This window comes from Platichthys flesus, chromosome 3 (genome assembly GCF_949316205.1).
Source record: "Platichthys flesus chromosome 3, fPlaFle2.1, whole genome shotgun sequence".
Taxonomy (NCBI): domain Eukaryota; kingdom Metazoa; phylum Chordata; class Actinopteri; order Pleuronectiformes; family Pleuronectidae; genus Platichthys; species Platichthys flesus.
In genome coordinates this window covers 20273477-20293426 of record NC_084947.1, presented here as the reverse complement: position 1 = coordinate 20293426, position 19950 = coordinate 20273477, and the positions used below count along the sequence as shown (strand labels likewise).

Genomic DNA, 19950 nt, shown 5'->3' with positions numbered 1-19950 from the left:
TGGAGTTACTCAGTCTCCATAGAGTGTGAAACCAATTATGCCATCTCCTTCACTTGTCCCAGTGAAAATCAAAGCTGTTTGCTCAGAGACACATCCTAAGCCTTTCTAACTGAGTCAGTTATGGATAACGGCTGAGCATGTAATATCCTGAAAAAGGTGTCATGTATGCTGTGCTTTTCTCTCTCTCGCCCTCAATTTCAAAACAACATAATCAATCACTGACTAATTTATGTAGTTTACTTAATTGTTCATGTTGCCTGTTGATATCCAGCACTTGCTGCAATGTGTGGGGACAGGAGGTAAACAGCTTTGTTCAGCAGTCTGCTACTCTCATTCTTCCCCCCAGCTCAGTGTGATATGACTTTGATTGTCTACTTGCAATTTACCCAGCAACTGCCAGCTCTCTGTCTTTGCTACATCTCATACAGACCTTTTCTTAGAACGCATTGGATTGCCTAGCAACCTTTTTTTTCCTCTGTACAAATGCCAATCTGTGCACCGAGCAGGGCATGGGGACCAGCATAATTATTATGAAAGGAGGATTCACACCTTAAGTAGCAGCAGAGTTATAGAAATACCTAAATACATTGACAGCACTCATTAGCAGAAACAACAATGGTTGCTACAATTTCCTATTTCCACTTCAGGCAGTTGAATGCCTCATCGCCTTATTCCTAACCAACATTTCTAAATAATGTTGTGCCATGAGAAGAATAATGTCAAAATATTAATGGAATAATGCCGTGAAATCATGAGAATAAGATGTTACTTATTAAGAAAAAGTCAGAATATTATACATATAAATGTTAACAAAAAAAAAAATTCTTGGAATAAGCAGCAAGTAGAACCAAGAGTTCCAATCCTTCTTGGTCCAAAATCTTAACCAATCGCATGGTTTCTTAACAAGAATATATATATAGACCCAGTACCAAACATTTTCTCCTCAACAAAAGATGCAACTTCCTCAAGGTCTCTTTCTTCAGAACAGATTCAGCTTCTTACACATTATTCTCAAAGTTCCTAAACTTATGATAATGTGGTGCTGATGAGCAAAAATTGTAAGGTTACATTCATACCATTACATTTGCAAACTCATAAACTCTGCAATGGATATGGCCACACAACAAACAAAGATTTAGAGGCGCTAAAACAGAGAAGATTGGAACCACAGTTTGAAAACACACAGCGTTTTAGTTGGGAAGGACAGAAACCCCAAAACATTCCTTTTATAAAAAAAAAAAAGAGAGGGAAATGCACCCGTGTTTTGTTATCGGTAAACCTATTCATTAAGAAAATGTATCAGTTTTCCTCTTTATAATGCAGGTGATAGGCTGATCAGCTGTTAACTTTTTTCTTGAAATATTACGACTTCATTCTCGAAATCTCAGACTGCTACCTCCTTTAAGTGGCCTAACTACTCTTGTATAACCCAGATTGCTGTGCTGTCCATGGCTGCACTAACAGGCTGAACTCCTACTTGGCTCTGTATGTGCTTTGACATAGACAAGGCCGTCTTCTAAATCCTTTAACAAAACAGGTCCAGACTTATCACAATGGAAGGAGGATACATGAGCTACATGGACAAGCTTATGCTAGTCTTAATAAGAAGTTACATTGGAGTGATATCAGAGAGAGAGAGAGGACAATGATGTTCTATGTAAGTGCAACGGCTTACAGCAGACTCGCCTCCTCAGGTTTGTTAAGATGCTGCACAGTACTCTATAAACCTTACAGCCTCTCAGTTTGTTAATCAGTTCCCTGTCTGTCGCTACAGAATCAATAAATAGCTAAATATAACACTGTACATTATCCCTCCTCTTCAGGTCGGAACCTTGGCTGCAAAGTAGAAGGCTGAAAAAGAATCACATCATCCTGTTTCAGATGTAAAACTTTGTCTCTCTCTTTCTAACTCGCACACACACACACACACAGACTCACACACTCAAACACACACACACACACACACTCACACACACACACACACACACACTCACAAACAGACGCTTTTGTAGAGCCTGGTCCAGTATTGCAAAAGACGACCGCTCCACCAAGCCAAAATCTCTGCTTAAGTGCCGGAGGAATCAATGAATCCAAAAATGATGAAAGACTTCTCAGTGTTATAACTTTATGTTCTGAGCTTTCGGATAAAACTCAGAGATTACATTTAAAACACTGCATAGCAGAGTGAGGAGATGTCTCTTATCAATTCAGACCTTGGTCCAGTGAAAGAAATAATTCCTAAGTATTCTCTCATGGGGATAGGAATAACACATGTAAATTGCCTTATCATTCTTAATTCTTAACTTACTTAACTTTTGTTAAACCGGTAGGTCAGTCAATGCCTGTTACCTTGGGTTCTTGTTTTTTTCCATTTTCACAGATTTCCCAGGAAATAATTAATGGATCTTGATTAAACAACCAGACATAATTAGGGAACAGATTTCAATCTGTGAGACTTGATTGAATTAATGGAGATGGTTTGGCCTTGGTGGACATGAACGCTCTACTGATTGCCACACTAGTTTAAAACTTGTATCTATGAGATGGTGTGTGGCTGGAGCTAGTTTCTTGTTGGAAGAATCCCTGAAACAAGCCGAACTAAATCTTAAACGCAGTTGAATGTAAAACTAGGTTTATTGCATTGGATGGAGTGGGGTGGATTGATGGGGAATTTTCACATTGCATAGCACGAAGTGTAACTATAATCCTGAAGGGAGCATGTGTCTGGTAAAGTGAGTGGCAGTCAGCCTTTAATACAATGCCCACAGACACAATACCGGCTTAACTACGCCTCTGCTCAGCATAATTGATTTGTATTTTCAACAGAGTGTGGCATTGATGGAGATGGATTCTGCAACTATTTAAATAGCATCAAATTGACAATGCGTTATCCGGCCTCTCAGGTCTCAGCACCGAGAGCAGAGACAGTGACTGAACCAGCTGAACGGCACAGTCCTTTCAGCTTAATTTAATTGTTTACTGACTTTTTCTTTCATGCTATTTCTTTCACCTCTCGTACCAACATGCTCCAGCTCAAGCATCAGCCAGCATTTCAAACCGGATTCCTGTGGGTGTGTCTGCTCTGCTCTGGAGATCTGTGGAATCAATTCCGTGTTCCGAGCTAGATTAAAGTAGTAATCTTCACAGAGTAAAGATGAAATCCTTGTTGTGGATGTGTTTGTGAGTAGGCTTTGTGTCTGATTAACCAGATGACAACGTGTAAGGGTCTCTACAAAAATAATCAGGGGGCAAAGGGAGGTCAGGCAAGGGAGAGGGTATTGTCATCTTTCTTTCTTTCTAACCACAACCCTTCAAAGAGCAGGGGGGGTTCTTTATATTTTTCTGGTGCCTATATCGTGTTCCAGCCTTGCTTAGTAATTCAGTTAAAAGCTACATAAATAGTTACAAAAACAGAAAGACAGCCTCCACTTGTGCCCTGGTTCATAAAGGTGCTCTTTGCCACCAGGGACAGCAACAGTCACATCATTGTATCCTCACAGCAAGAAGGCTCTTAGTTCTTTCTGTGTGGAGTCTGCATGTCACCACGTGTCTTCTCGTGTCTGCGTGTGTTTCTCGATGTAATACGATATGACCTGGCCAGGGTGTACCCCGCCTCTCGCCCAATGTCAGCTGGGATTGGCTTCAGCTCCACCTGCAACCCTCAAAAGATATATGGATTATGAAGGGATGGATGATGTTTTCGGTACATTTAAGGAACACATAAGATGTTCCATTAATATTAGGTTTAAATTGGGGTCTACTATGTTGATTTACGTTGCACCGAATAAATATTGTTATATTGATATTATATTATTACATACTCTGTATATATAATATAGAGAAAAATGTTCAAAGAAAACCTTCACAATGGGGAAAGCCTTACTTTTTACCCTAAGTGAAAAAACGGTTTTAGCCCCACTCTCTCCACACTGATAATGTTTGCACAGTCCCTAAATGACACGACAGAGAATTGAAAACTAATATCCAACTGTAAGATAAATTTAATTTGTGAAATGGCGGCTGCTCTAGCTTAATATTCATTTTTTTTCTTACTTCAAAAGGCTCAATAATGAAAGTGGCTTGAAAAGAGACAAATACAGCTATGAGTCACGGGACATTTAAAAAGTGGATGCACCTTTGACCCTGAAAAGTATCAGGAAAGTAGTCGATTGCCTCGTGTTTAAAAAATATACTAGTTGCACCAGTGTCATAGTGGGCCTGTGAGATGGGAAAGGTAATCTTAAAGTGTGGACATAGCAGAAGTTTAACTCTCCAGGGAAATCAAAGCGTTCACAGCTGCCCTTCCCGGCAGCAGCTGCAACACAACTCTAAAATGACAGGGCAACGTGCATGTCGGCGTAGACACACAGAAACTTGCGCTTGACCTTAAAATCAAAATACTTCAAACACACCATAAACTCCAGGGTGAAGCGGAGCAAGAGACAAAGATGAATACACTGCTGCTGGAGGTGCAGCCGCACATGAAGGCACCTTTTCCTCTGCGAGGTCTGACATGAAGCAAACAGCTGTAACTCTTTAAAAGGTAAATAATCCCATTTGTTTCGTTTCCCACTCTGAGGGAGATAGCAGACTACACAATGAGAAAAAACATCTAGTGTTACTAGATTTTTCATTTGAATAAACAGGTGCAAAGAGTTATTTGAACCGGAAAAAAGTTTGTAAAGAAGCGCAAAAAACAACCCTGAAAGAAATGAACCCTTGGAAATCATCTAGGTTTTCCTAATGTTTTGTAGAATGTGACCTGATCATTGGAATCGCAAGTGTACAAAAACACAACATGCTATAATCAAAATTTCTTTAATAGTTGAATTAAATAAACGATTGAACCTCCTTTGGCAGCAACACTTTTAAACCAGAGATGCTCAATCAAATCCCTTCACCTGTGGGATTATGTTTTCATGTTTCAATGTAAATCCCCCTTTATGTCACACATAGTGCTGCATGCACCCTAAAGCTGTTTTCAGTCATGAAGTGTCTTCACATATGAGCAACGCAGATGGAGATTGCCCGGGTCAGATGTGAGACAATTATCAGGAATAACTGACTTGGAAATCTTTCTCCTCACACAGCTCCTCCAGACAATTTCAGGAAAATTCAGTGCATATCTAGAAGCAACTTTAGTTTCATCAGCCCACACAATATTCTCTCAGTACCATTGTAGAAATACTTCAGTCACACTGCGATGGTTTTCTTCAGAGAGCGGTGGTCTCTCTGTGCCGTCCTGCCGTGGACACTGTGCTCCATCCAACCAGTTTTTGTCTATGGGACTTTGTTGTGTGTGACTGTGTATGAACAGTGACATTATCCAGCTCCAATTTAAGCCTTTTACTGCTTTACTCTTTTCTACATCATTCTGCTGTGTGCCTTTGGAATAATCTGAGGTGGACACCTACAGAGTGAGTTAAAACTGAGCTAAATCATCTTGCAAAAAAATGTTTAAACTGTGGATTCATTAATATTGTAACTCTTTGGAGTCACTTTGTAATCCTCTGCAGTTTTTTTGCCAATACAATGCAGCTCATCTTGCCTGTAAATCTGAAATCTCTTTTTGTTTAAGGCACAGGTCACATCAGCAGATGCTTTCTGTGAATAGTCCACTCATGATAAGTGAGTTATTATTATTTGTCAAAATTGGTTTCCAATGAAGCCGGTTAACTCTTAATACATTTAGCTGAGGGATTCATTACAAATGACACTGAGAATGTTTAAATAATTGATTAACATCCTACACGATAACAATTACTCTTAATTGTTAAAGTCAATGGTATATTTCATGATTGTAAATCTGATAAAGATTTGACATAGTTTGAAAACATTTATACTTAAATTTATGTGAGGGTTGAAAGGTTATTTTTCTTGCTTCTGTAAAATGAAAAAGCGAACCCCCCCCCGCTCCCCGGCTTTTCATTCATAGGGGCTTTTATGAGTTTTGTAAATGTGGAGAGCTCTCTGGATGAATCCCACAGACGGAAGATCACTGGATGAAATCAATGGAACAGAATGAGGGATGACAGGATTTTAAGCCCACATAATATAAAGTGTTACATTGTCTGGCTCACTTTGACAGCTCCAAGGAGCGAGAAAATAGCTTGTAACTGCTTTCCAAGAAAGTGCCAACAGATTGTCAGAGGGACCACTATGTTGTCCAAATAGATAAAATGTCAAGTGAATAACAAACCAAAAAACATCTCTTGCCATTACCGTGACACTTTTCAATTTTCTGAATTAAGCTTGTTATGGGATATAATGTCAGTCATCCTTTGTCTGGAGCTTTTTGTTCCTGCACTGTGCAGGCTCAGACAGAGTTCTTTACAAAAGGATTTTCCAGAGTGACCTCTGACATAAATGTGAATACTCAAAATTATTTAATTTCATTCTGTATTCCAGGCTTTTGTAATCACAAGGTTTCAGAGGACGGCATCTGTTGATTTGAAAAGATTCTCCCCATCCCAAAATAATTTTGTGATGTAGAAAAATGTCAAGCAGCAGTGCCTTGGTTCAGGCAATCTCCAGATTGTCAATATTTCGTACTTCTCTTGTGTTTCTATGACTCAAACAATTGATTTAGGATGTGATAATTACTTTCCCAGTTTGTGAGTAAATTTGTTGAGACAGAACTGCTTCAGAAGTTGTTATTGATGCCAGTCATCGGCCTGCTGGTGTGAATGCCTGTGAACCCGTACTGTTCTGTTGCATCTCCTGCTCGTCCCTGTCCTGATTCTCTCACTCTTCTGAACACGTGAGGAGAGTGCCATGCATGCATTCCATCAGTGTCGTTAGACTGATTCCTCTGTGCTGCGACAGCGCAGTTAATCCCCCAGCAGCATGAATCTGTCATGTGTCAGAACGTGCAGGTGTCATAAGCTGATATATTTTCTGCACTTCCTTTTTTTTTTACCTTTCACATTGGAACACCAGGCGGAGCATTTACTGTGTCTGTTGTTGAAGATTCATTGAAAATCTGACATACAATTATGCACACAGTCAAAGCTTCACTCATTTGTAATCATGATGTCGGACACAATCAGCTTTAAAATATTCAGATTACACTTTATGCATGATTGACAGAGCCTTGACAATGACCTTGAAATGTAGCAGAATATTGTACATCCCTCAACATGTTATGTCCCCCTCAGGAAATAAAAGGAAATGAATTCTCTATAAAATTCAAAAAAGCAAATATGTGATAAATTCATCAATATGAAAGATATTGATGCCTTATGTCACATGTTCATAAGCAGTTTGTTTGATGACCAAAGAAACATTGTGAAAAGACATTCAGCACTATATAATTGACCGCTGGCTAAACTTTTCAGTGATAATTGGGCAGATTTAATTGCTACTGTTCTTGGTAATTCAATAAATAGGTCCGTGATTTAAACAGTAGAACACAAAATAAGCCTCTCATGTCGTTACGGTGAATATTGATTTTTCCCTGTTGAAATGATGTTGTTAGCAACATTTAAATGTTATTGCAAATTTGATTGTGTACACAGCCGGATATAAAATTCTACTAAATCACTGAAGCCGAAGCTTGTTATCTCAGGCTAAACTTCAGAATCCTCACCAGCAAATAATCAATGCAAATGTAGAAATCAAGAAATTTAGTAGTTCTTATAGTGTATCAAGTTAGCCCTTGTCTTGGATATATTTTTATAACAAATCTGACATAACAGTGTTGTTTATGCAAAGCAAGACATAAGTTATATTAATGCTTTATTGATTGTATTTTTGAACTAGTGTGAAGTAAAGTATGTGTCACTTTTAACCTAAAAAGCGAAATTCAGAAGAGGACGGTGCTGAAAATAATGATCTCTCTGGTGGAGGATTTGGTAGATGTAACTGTATGATGACCCTAAATCCAACAGCACAACAGCTGTTGAAAAATACAGAGAGGACAGAGCTAATAACGTTACTTCACTAGGTCAGCATCCAAGACTGGCTTCCATGCAGTGGGTAAATAGCATACACTGGAAAAAAAGATGGACGACATGACAGCTTACAAAAGTGAAGCCAAAATACATCTGCAGTGTAAGCCTTAAACCTTTCCTCCTTCATATTAGTGGCTGGGACATGGACCAAACTAAAAAGTCAATTACATATTTATCAAAGAGGGTTTTGGTCATTTTAGGTATAGCTCTTATAAGACTGATGCTTGTTCAAATGCTCATATTTCTGGCATATGCTTTTATTTTGTTATTTGAGGCTATTGGGGTGAAACATCATGACTGACAGAGAAGACTGACTCTTGATCCGTGAAGCGAGTGCATCAACGTGAACGCGTAGACTGTGAATATTGGGAGGAAGTAGACTCCATCTTAGTTAACTAATAAAAAGCTCCTTGGTCTCTGGAAGTATGATCAGTACCTGTCTAGCTAATACGCTATTTAGTCAGGTAAACTAACATGTGCATTTTTTTTACATACAGCAGATAAAAACACAGTTGAAGAGGGTTAGGGTTAATGCTGGGGACATTTTTGATCTTGTTTCAGTTTTTTTTTAAACTAAATTAAACTTGTCAAAATTGTCTAACTCTAATATGGTGCGTTACAGGTCAAGGCACAATGTTTCAACATGTGCGGACATTTAAACCTTGAAAGATCTGCTATGACTGGACTATTACTGTTCAGGAGAAGGGTTTAGCTAGCGGTCAATTCTCTGCCGACAAATGTTCCAATTTTATCTTTTAACTTTTAATGGCCTACTGTGTTGTGCATGTGTGAAGAACATGGAGTCGCTGTCTATTGATATTCAAAACCTTAATTGGGTACCGTGTTGAACACAGGCTGCTTCCCTGGTATAAAAGCCCATGAGTTGAATACACCGTTTTACATCAGATAACAGTCACAGACGGTCACAGGAGGAGGAAAAAAGCAAGTGAAAGGTACCATCAGGGTCTTGATCACTCGGGCATCATTATTATACAGTCTTGCCTTCAGTGCTGTGCTCTTCAGTCGCTCCAGCCTCCTACGCACTGTCTAAATACAGCAGACAGTTGTTTGGGCTGATACCACCGATCCTGATGAAAGATACTGTTACTGGTCACTTAACACAGTTTATTTACCAAATATGATCATATAACATCTCGTAAAAACCACACATCTGGGTATATGAGTCAGATAATTTGTTGAATATCACATTTTCAAGAACAAAAACCATTAACTACAAGTCATTAAAATGGTTGATGAAAGTAAATATCTGCACGTCCCAGCGCAGCAAGATCTGTTCTCTGTGTTTATTTTCCGTTTCTTCGTCTCTCAGCTTGATTAAATGAATCATAATGTGATCCACATCACAAATCATTAAAGAAATCAAAAGTCACCATGTAATTTATACTTACTGCCAGCAAGATGTATAGGCTGTACATTGTATTTGACAATTAGTGTCCACTTTTTTCTGACTCGTTTCTCTCGTCTCGGGTAATTGCATTTGAGTGGCTCATTTCTCAAGTTGAAAAACGCTACAGGGACTTGAGTCAGGGAGGGACCTCTTACTGACAGCGTGATTAGAAAAAGCAGCAGAAGACGTCTTAGCTTGGCTGATCTTTCATTTGTTCTGCCACTTATTTGCTTATCGTGCTGTTTCCCTGGTCTGTTTATAGCATTTTGCATTTGATTACTTTACCTGACGTAAAGCCAAGAGGTGCCCAGATTAGGAGAGGTTGAGGAAATATGTTTAATGAGATTAAGGAATCATTCAATTATTATCCTTAGTACTCCTTAAGAGGCAGGGCAGAGCGTGGAAAGTCATGCTGCTGTTCAGCATCCTTACTAATTGAGGACATTGCGGGTCAAGCAGGTCATATGCTCACTCATCAATACCGCTCTACCCCGTTAGTTCCAGGGAGAAATATTTGAATTTTCATTACCCTGGTTCCAGGATGTTCTGCGTTGCATGAATTGTCTCTTTTGCTTCTTTACCAGTCCCAGTTCCCTCCCACGCAGACTGGTGTCTCATTTGGGTGGTCCACTGATTGTGTGCAGCACACGGACAGTATTTTGGACACATTGAATCACAGTGTGCACAGCTCACTGGTGGAGGGAGTGGGTCTGGGGGCAAGGCAGCACAGGCTTGGAGGGGATTATGCCCGGGTGGTACTCGGCTGGCCCCGGACCTCCAGGCGCCTGAGTTGGGGGTTCCATGCCCACGTTGAGCTGCAGCGACAGGTGGGCATGGCAGTAATCCAGGAGTGACGGCTCACACCTGTACAACGTCAGAGCACTCAGCTGCCGTGGTATCTAGACAGAGACAGAACGCAGAAACGGGAAGAAGGGAGAAAAAGAGCAGAAGCACACGTAAGCCTTCTGAGTCTGCCAAAAAAGCCTGGGCTTGAACATTTTATCTGCGCTCCGATTATTAGGAATTGGCTTAATTTACTTCATGCAGCCCTGGCACCGCACTGTCATTAATGCAGCCTCGGCCAGTGATACAGTGCACGCCCTAAGACCCGAAATCTGTGGTGCTTTAACACCCACTTTCAGCTGGAGTAATTTATATGCAAGATGAAAGCCTTAAGCAAGAGTGCACACATATTTTCTGCCCTCTTTTAAATGGAGTCAAGGCTCCATTTAGAAGAGAGTGCTTATTACATTACAAGCACTTTGCTGATTCAAAGACCCCCTCAGTTTTAGGTGCTACTGTGGTCTGAATTATGTCAATTAAATGGCATAAAGCTGCATCACAGCCTGTGTGATATAGATATTAATATACTAATGTCTATTAATGCTCTCATACGATGCACTCATGCAGCTTGAAATGGAGGACGCGACACAATACAGTGTACAGGAACATTAATATACATAGGATCAGAACATAGGACACGTGAAGCCCATGAGACAATGACAGTCAACTTCTCTCGGCTGTGATACTCACCTCTCTGCTTCTGCAATAAGAGTTAGGAGCAGAACATCTATTTTTTAATAGGTTGTCTTGCATTATTTCTATTTGCTTAAAGCTGTTTAGAGTCAGAAATGGCTTTTCGATAGTATTTCTCTCTTTCTGTTAATGTCCAGATTCACAGAGCTGTCACGGCTGAAACACAGCTATTTAAAGGCTGTAATTTTTTTTTTCCTGTGACTATCAGGGTCTATTTGTTCTCCACTTTAAGAGGAAGATTAGTTGAAAACACTCTATTGTCTAATTAAACAGATGAATTTTGCACAGTACTTCAACAGACTTAATAATGAATTCATGAGCAACAATGCTCTGAATGCGAAATGAGATAAGTGTGTGTGGGACCTGGGAGTTCTCTTTACAAAGTATAAAGGGGGAAATGCTACATCGAGGACTTGTTTTGTCCAATTATCGCAATAGAAACAAACATGTAAGTGGTAAAGTCAATATAAATTTGGTTGGTTGGCTGGTTGAGACAATAGCCCTCGGTCTCCATCGCTCCTGTGTGCACTCACAACTCTAAACTGCAAGTTTTTACGAAATAAGAACCGCAGTTACTGAGATATAAAATTATTTATTTCATTTGCCCATTGCTGCGAAGCTCTGAGGACAGATCTGTAAATAGATAAATATATATATTTTAAAAGGTATAGTGCTATTCTTATAGGTCTTCTCACTTTAAGAGTATGAATAGTCCAGAAGGGATAAAAAGACTCATGACCTCTAACACCCTTACAAATCTTTCTTTGGTACTAAAAATAGCATTTTATGATTATTGAAGGGTTGTTTATCAAAATCGTCAAACGCAGATACTGTTTTGTTTGTTGTGTCAGGCTGAATCTGTTGTGCCACAAACATGAAAAGTACTTTCTCGTTTGTAGATGTGCATTCTGCGTCAAGTAATGTCAAGGCCTGTCTCTGTTTGAAACAGCTCCTTTCAATAAGCAAATACATTTGATGTGAGTGATTAAGCATAACATCCAGGTCCAAGTCACTTTTGTAAGGGTCCAGTTTGAAGCAACGTGTGCAGTATTGCCACAGCTTGGCCTGAATGCTGTAATATTGCCACATTTTCATCCAATAAGTGGATACTTGGAAATCTCATTTTCAAAAAAGAATGCATGGAATTCTTTTGGTTCATTTGATATAGATTCGTATTCTTGCATTATAAAAAGCATACATAAACATACACTCAAATATATGCAGTATTACTTGCCCGCAGCAAATTAAGTGATGAACTCGATAATAAAAAAAAAACACAGTACATCACAGCCTTTTTTATGTATTGCCTCCTCCTCAAACACTTTAGTCAGTTGAAGCCTTTTCCTGCGTTTTGCTTGAACTATCACCTACTGTAGCTTACATAAAATGCACTCTCAGCCCCCAGTTCACTAAGTTACACTCACATTTCATCCACATGGAGCCTCTCACCATGAATTAAACTATCATTTCTATTTCATGGGCAATTTTTTCACTTACAGTGGAGAGGGTGGTATATCTGCAGCTTTTAAATGTTGTGCAGTCGAATTGAAACAGATGACTTGCTCCAGATCAGCCCTCTGAAGTCACACGCCACAAATGCTGTACTGTTCATTATATGAATTCATTGGGTGTGAGGCGTTCGACAGAGTTGTTCGATTCAGCACTTGTGACTTCGAGTGGCATTCAGTGAAACAGCAGCTGCTGGAAGCTGGGGCGCCACACATCACAGTATGAAATGGCCTATCAACCTTTCCTGATCGTCCTCTGCTCTGCTGCATATCTCAGCACGCTCTCATATACAAATATTCGGTTGTAATCTCAGACAACAATATCTGGAAAGTTATCATAGTGGCAATTATTTTATCTTTGTTATGATGGTCATGAGGTGAAGGGTAGACCATTTATGTTGGATAACGATGGAACATTTGCATTTCATTGATCGCATCAGCCAGTCTTGATGCATTACAGAACAACCTGACCTGTTGATCCCTCTTTTCTTTTTTTTTCTGGACCCCTTTGCATTTCATTCTGTTCTAAAAGTCTGTGAGGCTGTTCACTGCAGAGGACTACAAGTGTAATGTACATATGAATTAATAAATAAACGTCATTGTTTCTTCTAGGAATTTATGCAGCAGCGGCAACAAGTCAACAAGAGTATCTGCTCCTCTGCTGTTTTCTAATCACTCACTCTTGATCTTTGTAAAAACCCGTTGAATTCATATTCATGTTCATGCAACATGAGGTTAAAACCCTGTTTTGCGTCTTATTTTCTGCAGGAAGAATTTGTTGCCTGTCTGCAGGAGTGTGTTTGTCCGTCTCAGTCTCTCGATCAAAAAATGATCACATTTATTCAGTAATTAATGAATGATGTCGGATCGTGAATCCAGATCGTTCCAGTCACTTTAACCCTGATGTCCTGGCTGTGTGGTTCTCGTCTCGTCTTGTGTTGTATGTAGCAGGGGATCTGCACATAAAACGTTGGACTTTTTTCCAATGGGTTTAAAAACATGTCTCATAAACAAACACAAAGTAAAGTTCAAGTACTTGTATGTGTCCTAATAACCTCTATCTGATTAACATGGTGTTTATTGTTAAAGTGTAAAGTGAGCACAAGAGCAGGCTACACTTTGAAAAACTGACAGAAGAAGCCGTAACTCGCTCATTAAAGCCTCTAGCTGTCGCCTGTGCTTCAGCAGCTTATGTCTCTTCAGCTGAAAACTCCGGAAATGTGTAGTAAGAGCACGGCAGGGTGGATGCCGGCAGGCAGGACAGTTAGTGACAGGCAGGTTCACCAGCCAATCATTTCATTTGAGGATCGGTCTTGCTTGTTACAAGGTGCCACTGCCAGGTCCACAGACACCAGCTTTTTTTCAGACAACTTAATTTATTGATGGTTATCAGGATGTGAGGAGGATTTCAGCAGAGGGTTAAAATTTTTTTTTTCAGAAACAAATAACCAACCCAACCTTTAAACTATGATATGATGGCATTCTGTATGTATTTATGAATAAATACATTTCAATGAAAACAAAATAGTTACGAATTAATGAACTGCTTTAATACTTTTGGTGACTCGTGGAGCTTCACTGACCAACATGACCAAGCCACAGATAGTCTGGTACGGCTGAATATTATCAATGAACGTTGCAGCTTTAAGACGTTATAATTACAGATGTGTCTGGTGTAGTGATTATAAAAACACTCTAACAAAGTGTTGCTTTTTAAAATTCCTACAATGTCTTAATATCTTTAAGTCAGACAACCGATTATTAAACGTTTCCTCCTCCAGTGTTTTTGTGCCAGATATTAAACAGCCTTTCTCCGTCATTGTCATTCACTGCAGATTAAAAACGTCAACTAAGGATTAAGATGAGTAAAAAGATTTCTCTTAACAAGTGTGATGAAGTCTCCAGTTGAGTGTAATTATAATCAGATAAATAAAAAAACTGTGATATTGTAAATCACAAATCAACACAGCATTCAAGTAAAACAAATTCAGTGTATTTCCCATTTCTGATGAGCAAGATAAAACATTTAAATATCTGCATTTCTAAAGCAGTTCACTCAAAACGTATCCGTTACGTATCTTGACATAGATTAAAAGAAAAGAATAAAAGCCTTTTTGGCCAACCCGAGCAGAGTGAGCATTCAGGTTTAATCAGGAATATTGAGGAGATGCTGGCTGTTGTGGATGGAGCTCTTAGAGAGGTGAGTCATTGGCTAGCGTAGCTTGGAAGGCCGCCAGCGGAGCTGCTTAGGGCTGAACGCCGCATTCAGTCGGATTTCGCCGGAGGCACGATCACCATCTTTCCTCAACTTTGATGGCTCAGGAAGTCCTTACCAATCGAGTTCTGCAGCACCCAACCGGATAAATGTGAGATGAATTCAAATCTCTTGATTACAATGGCTATCTGAGAATAGCCTTGTTTCCTCTTGACAAGTGTAAGTCATTATTCAGTGAGTCACTGGCCACCGGCCAAAGTAATAAAGCCAGCATCTGGCATCGGTCCGATCTTGTCCTCACTTTATGTTAACTGTTTAAACTATAGCTCAACATATTTACCCTCAGGTAGAGAGAAGAAAAAGAACTGGGGACACTAAACCATTCCTCCTACACCCTATTTTAAATTTACATTGTAGAAAGCAGTTACACCTGAGGTGGGATCCCATTTCAATTTGATCATATGCTTCCCTTGTTGTTTCATCTCCCTCTGAGCTAATGTCACCCATCACTGGAAATTTGTTGAGTTTAAAATGATAAGAAATGATATCAGTGGGTCTGCAGTTTGTCACCTGTTATTTTATCTCATATAAGTTTAGATCTTTATGGGCTGATAATACAAAAAAATGAAGTGGCTAAAACTTTGATAAAGAATAGTATAAATTACATAAAACATAAAACGCAGGGGGAATCAGCAATAGATACAATTTAGAGAAAATCTATTGCAGTGAGCTGGATGTAGAGACAGAAATTGGCCTCTAGTGATTGTGTGGGCGTCATACACTTCTGGTCTGCCCTCAGCAAAACATAAGCACTGAAATCCCCACCCCTCAGGCTATAACACAAATTATGCCCGACCACTTCTATTGAGCATTTCTGCTCAACACGGTTTAGCACACAGCAACTCATTTGGTGATTTCACAGAATTTCTGAAACCTGTCTAGTTATTCACCACCAATGTGTAAAAACATGAGACATTTTGGGAATTCTTTTCTCTGTTTCCACAACAGAAAATGTATACTACTTTTGTGTCCCTTTAGTAAATGTGCCCTTAAATATAAAAAAATATATACTATAATATAGTCTGAAATAAGCTTCACATTTTTCCAACTTGAGACTAGGGGAAATGAACAACTCTGAAAATCTGGAAACATTTTGGCGGACAAGTTGCCGTGATGCTTATGTCATCGCTTTTAAACAATTAACATAATGGCACAATCAGCTTTAAATAGTAGCTTTTGGTGCGAAACTTATCAAATATTACACTTTTGACACTTGTTAACTGCATGTACATCTCTCACTAGCACCTAACATCACTTTTTAGCTTATACAGACGTTTTTATGATAGACAGGCATACAGTACATATTGAATTATTCATACGCCTGAAATATGCCTCTTTGTTATAGTGGATGGAGGTGTCAATGTGTTGTTTAAACACATAAATACAAAACACCGTGTTGACAGAGTCAATGTTTTTCCACATTTTGACATCAAAGCACATGAGAACATGAGACGTCAGAACAACGACATAGAACCTTAAGCATGTAGAGTATAATAAAAACCTTCAATGTTACATTAAAAAAAAGCAGATTTAGAGGAGGACAATAATAGAAACTCATGTGACACAGCACAAAACAATTAATACTAATTCCTGAGCTAAACATTTGCATATGTGCCCCCCCCCCCCCCCCCCACTTTGCCCTGCTCTGAATGTAGGTCAAGCTGCAGCTAAATGATTCCCAATTAGGTGATAGGCAGCTGCACCATGCCAGCATGCCTGAGACTGGCACGGGAGGCCCGAGCTCTCATTGGCATATTAACAACATCCTCGGCCCGAGCTGTGCTGCTGCTCCCTGTCAGCAGGATAATTCACTCAGTGGTCAGCGCTGCGGCGGGGGAGTGCAGACAAGCCTCTATTATCATCACTGTCTATTAGGCTACACACACACCATGGATGCTGAACGGCAACGGCCACACAGAAGACCCCCGTCCCTGGTCGTTGATTAGCATGAAAAAACTAGCATGGATTAATTAAATTATGTAGCACATATTGTGGCTACAACACAAATTAAGATTTGACTATTATGCATATTCATTAATACTAATGCTTTGAATGTGCTTGAAAACCTAGGAAGGATTTTGCACAATAAAAGATAATAATTAATAAACCATACAACAAATATTACTGAGAGCAGTCCATTAGTCCCTTCACAGTGAGGTTTAAAAAGTAATCAGCAGAGAGAAAAAGGTCACCATAAAAAATAAATCTGAAAGGCAACTTAAAGTCTTTCATTGTAATATGGTCTATGCTGGAATTCCAAAAAGATCATCTTTCGCTGACTTTAATATTCACCATGTAATTACATTTCTATTTGAAAAGCATTTTGCATTCGTCAAAATAACCATAATCCTTCAGATGTGAGGATTTATCGTCTCCTAATGCTGCTCATCCCATTTTCTGCTCATCAATGTTGGCAACGCATACTTAGATTTACAGTTATTTACTGGATGGACAATTTACTACAGAGCCTCTCCTGATATATGTTGATTTAAGTAAACTGAATATAGAAGCCAAGTAATACAGATGCATTGATTAATCCATATATAGCGAGCAGGAGGCATACGGTGAGAAGATGTGTTTGTGCCGCAGTGTTTGGTTCATTATCGCCCCACACAGTCCTGAGTACACCCACACACCCACAGACACACACTAACACACTCACACACTATTTGCTGATGCTGCTTGTCAAAACAACCATTAAATGGCTCATTCCTGAAAAAATTAAAATATCTCACTTCTGAGGTCACAGTTGTTTACTTGGGAGGGTGATGCTATCACAGAGTGGTTTAATGCTCTTTCATTTTTTTTTCTAGGCTTCATAGGTGATTTATGTAACAAACATTGCACTTCTTTTACTCTGTGACTTGCATCGCAGTAGGACTAAATATAGCTGTCCTTGATGCGATCCCACTAATCTTTTTAACAAGAAAAAAAACCTACAGTATAGGTTGTTTTTATTTCATTCAGAGGAGGAACAAAAGTAATCCAATTTGACAGTAGGACAGATGTTGTTCTAACATACCCACAGTGTACAACATGCAACATGGAATATAAACTGTGAGGGATTTTTGTTCGTAAAGTACGACTGCTAGAAACTTATGTCGGTATTATTTTTTTTTAAATATAGTTTCATGAACAGATGAAATCTGATTTACAGACGAAAATGGAAAAAACTATTACTATGGCCGTGGCCTGTCCAATAAATCACTTTTGTGATCAGTTCTTCTTTTCTAAAGCGAGAATCCAAATCCAGTTACTCACTTGATATAGCAAGTTGTTTTCAGACTCATAGACTTATACACCCAAGTGCAGGTGTGATATAAATGGTCAAAAAGAAAAATAATTACACGTTTGAATGACAAACGAAATTGTCTCTTAATTTAATGACAGTGAAATGAAGCATGTGACAATCCACCTTTGCAGGTGGATGGATAAAAAAACTATCCAGAGCATTATTCAACATCAACTCTTATCACAGTAGATGTGACATTTTGCTTGTTTTTCCTACATTATTCTAAAGTTTAAGTCCATTGAGTATGACCTAAAGTTTTGGTATGCTCCTGCAGACAGAGTGTTAACCTAGCAACAAGGGTCTGATAGTGAGGCTTTTCAGCTGATCTGAAAGAATAGCCACTGCTGGTTTCTTGTGGAATAGGACTTTGCTAAAGTCTCTTTCCCTAACTAGACCTGTTGAATAGTCTTCAATGTAATTTTAGAAACTTCAAAAACACCATCTAACAGAAGCTTCCTGGAGTATTTAAATATTACAAATAAGGTACACTTAGTTTGGTATTTAACTACAAACTGTGACTTGTTTCACCTGCCTATAAGCAACTAGACTGGTTAACTGGTATTTGGTACATATTTCTACATATTTCTTTGACTTCTAAAATGTAATCTATTTATCTTTGAGTCCAAGTGACAAATGATATAAAGTTGAGGAAATTCCCTGAAGCAGTCTTGAGATATCACTTTTCAAGCGGCCACAAACAGGCCCTGTGACGTTTGACCACCAAAATACAAACTGTTGATCAGTGAGTCCAAGGCAATATTCATATTTGATACGAATAGTCGTATCAAATTTGAAGACATTCCCTCAAGGCTTTCTTGAGATAAGATGTTCACGGAAATGGGACAAACAATCAGAAAACATAACGCCCACTGACTGTTGCAGACGCAGGGGCATAAAATTAAGATCAGAAAAGAGACTAGGTGAACAGCTGGAAAATCTTAAAAGGCAAACAGAGTCAGTTTTAACTGCTTTATAAGGGTGAACCAACCAACCAACCGACCAACCTACGTATGTGCCTACCTACCTACGTATGTACTTAAAAGATCAGTCTTCTGTTTCTTCTGTTTCAAAATTCTACCAAAGGCATCCATGTATATTCGTCTCATTAGCCAAAATCCCCACGTTCCTTTCTGGTGTTAATAGTGGGAGGTCTGTACTACTGACAATGTGGGGAAGAAACTTAGGACACACCAGTTACCAGGGCTGTTACTGTTACGATTAATGCAACACAGGGAAACCTTCCTTGTGTGAACACTCAGTGGACCGGTCTGTTCCTTTTGGACATTTCTTGACCATCATTGGTTTTGCAGGAAGAATTTCATCTGACACAGTGGCAGCAGGAACAGGCAGAGGGCAAATCCCTGACAGCGCCATTTGAGAAATGGAGAAACAGATTTTCCAAGAGGAAAGACAACCATTTCCAGTCCTGTCTCCATCTAGCATTACACTTGATGGGTGCGGGACTGGTCATGACCGTCATTGGTTCTACGTTCTTCTTGGAAATCCTGTTTTCCATTTCTCAAATGGCCCTGTCAAGGATATTTTGCAGGGATGTTTCAAAGACTGACAGGGCATGATGGTGGGATCATCTGTATGATCCAGAGCTGAGAGCTCAGCAATGTATTTTAGATGTCTGTAGACAGATGGGCAGGGCCCCATTTTAACATAGAAAGGTTCATTGTCTTTCCATAAGTATTTTGACCTACATTACAGCATTTCTCTGCGTCAAAAATATGCAATTTATTGTCAGAATGACAACTACAGACATTCCACTTTAACTAGCAGAAATTACATTTCAAAATCTACAACATTATTGTGGTAATTTTAACATTAAATTGCTCCAATGGATATGCAATTTATTCGTAAATATATCAGCAATTGCTTTGTTTTTTTATTATTATTATAAATTATTCTCAACTTTTATTTAACCGGTCATAAAATAAATTGTGAATATCCATAATTTCTTTCTTTTTTTTCTG

At 39.1% G+C, this 19950-nt stretch overlaps 1 protein-coding gene across 1 annotated transcript in view; it reads right to left on the bottom strand.

The window, feature by feature from the left end:
• Positions 1-7040: 7040 nt before the first annotated feature.
• Positions 7041-19950, bottom strand: part of LOC133949947 (leucine-rich repeat transmembrane neuronal protein 4) — a 44205-nt gene continuing 31295 nt past the window's right edge. Inside the window, exon 3 of the mRNA XM_062384067.1 lies at positions 7041-10259. Within this exon, the coding sequence (XP_062240051.1) occupies positions 10050-10259 (210 nt within the window). The 3' untranslated portion in view covers positions 7041-10049. The remainder of the gene's footprint in view (positions 10260-19950) is intronic.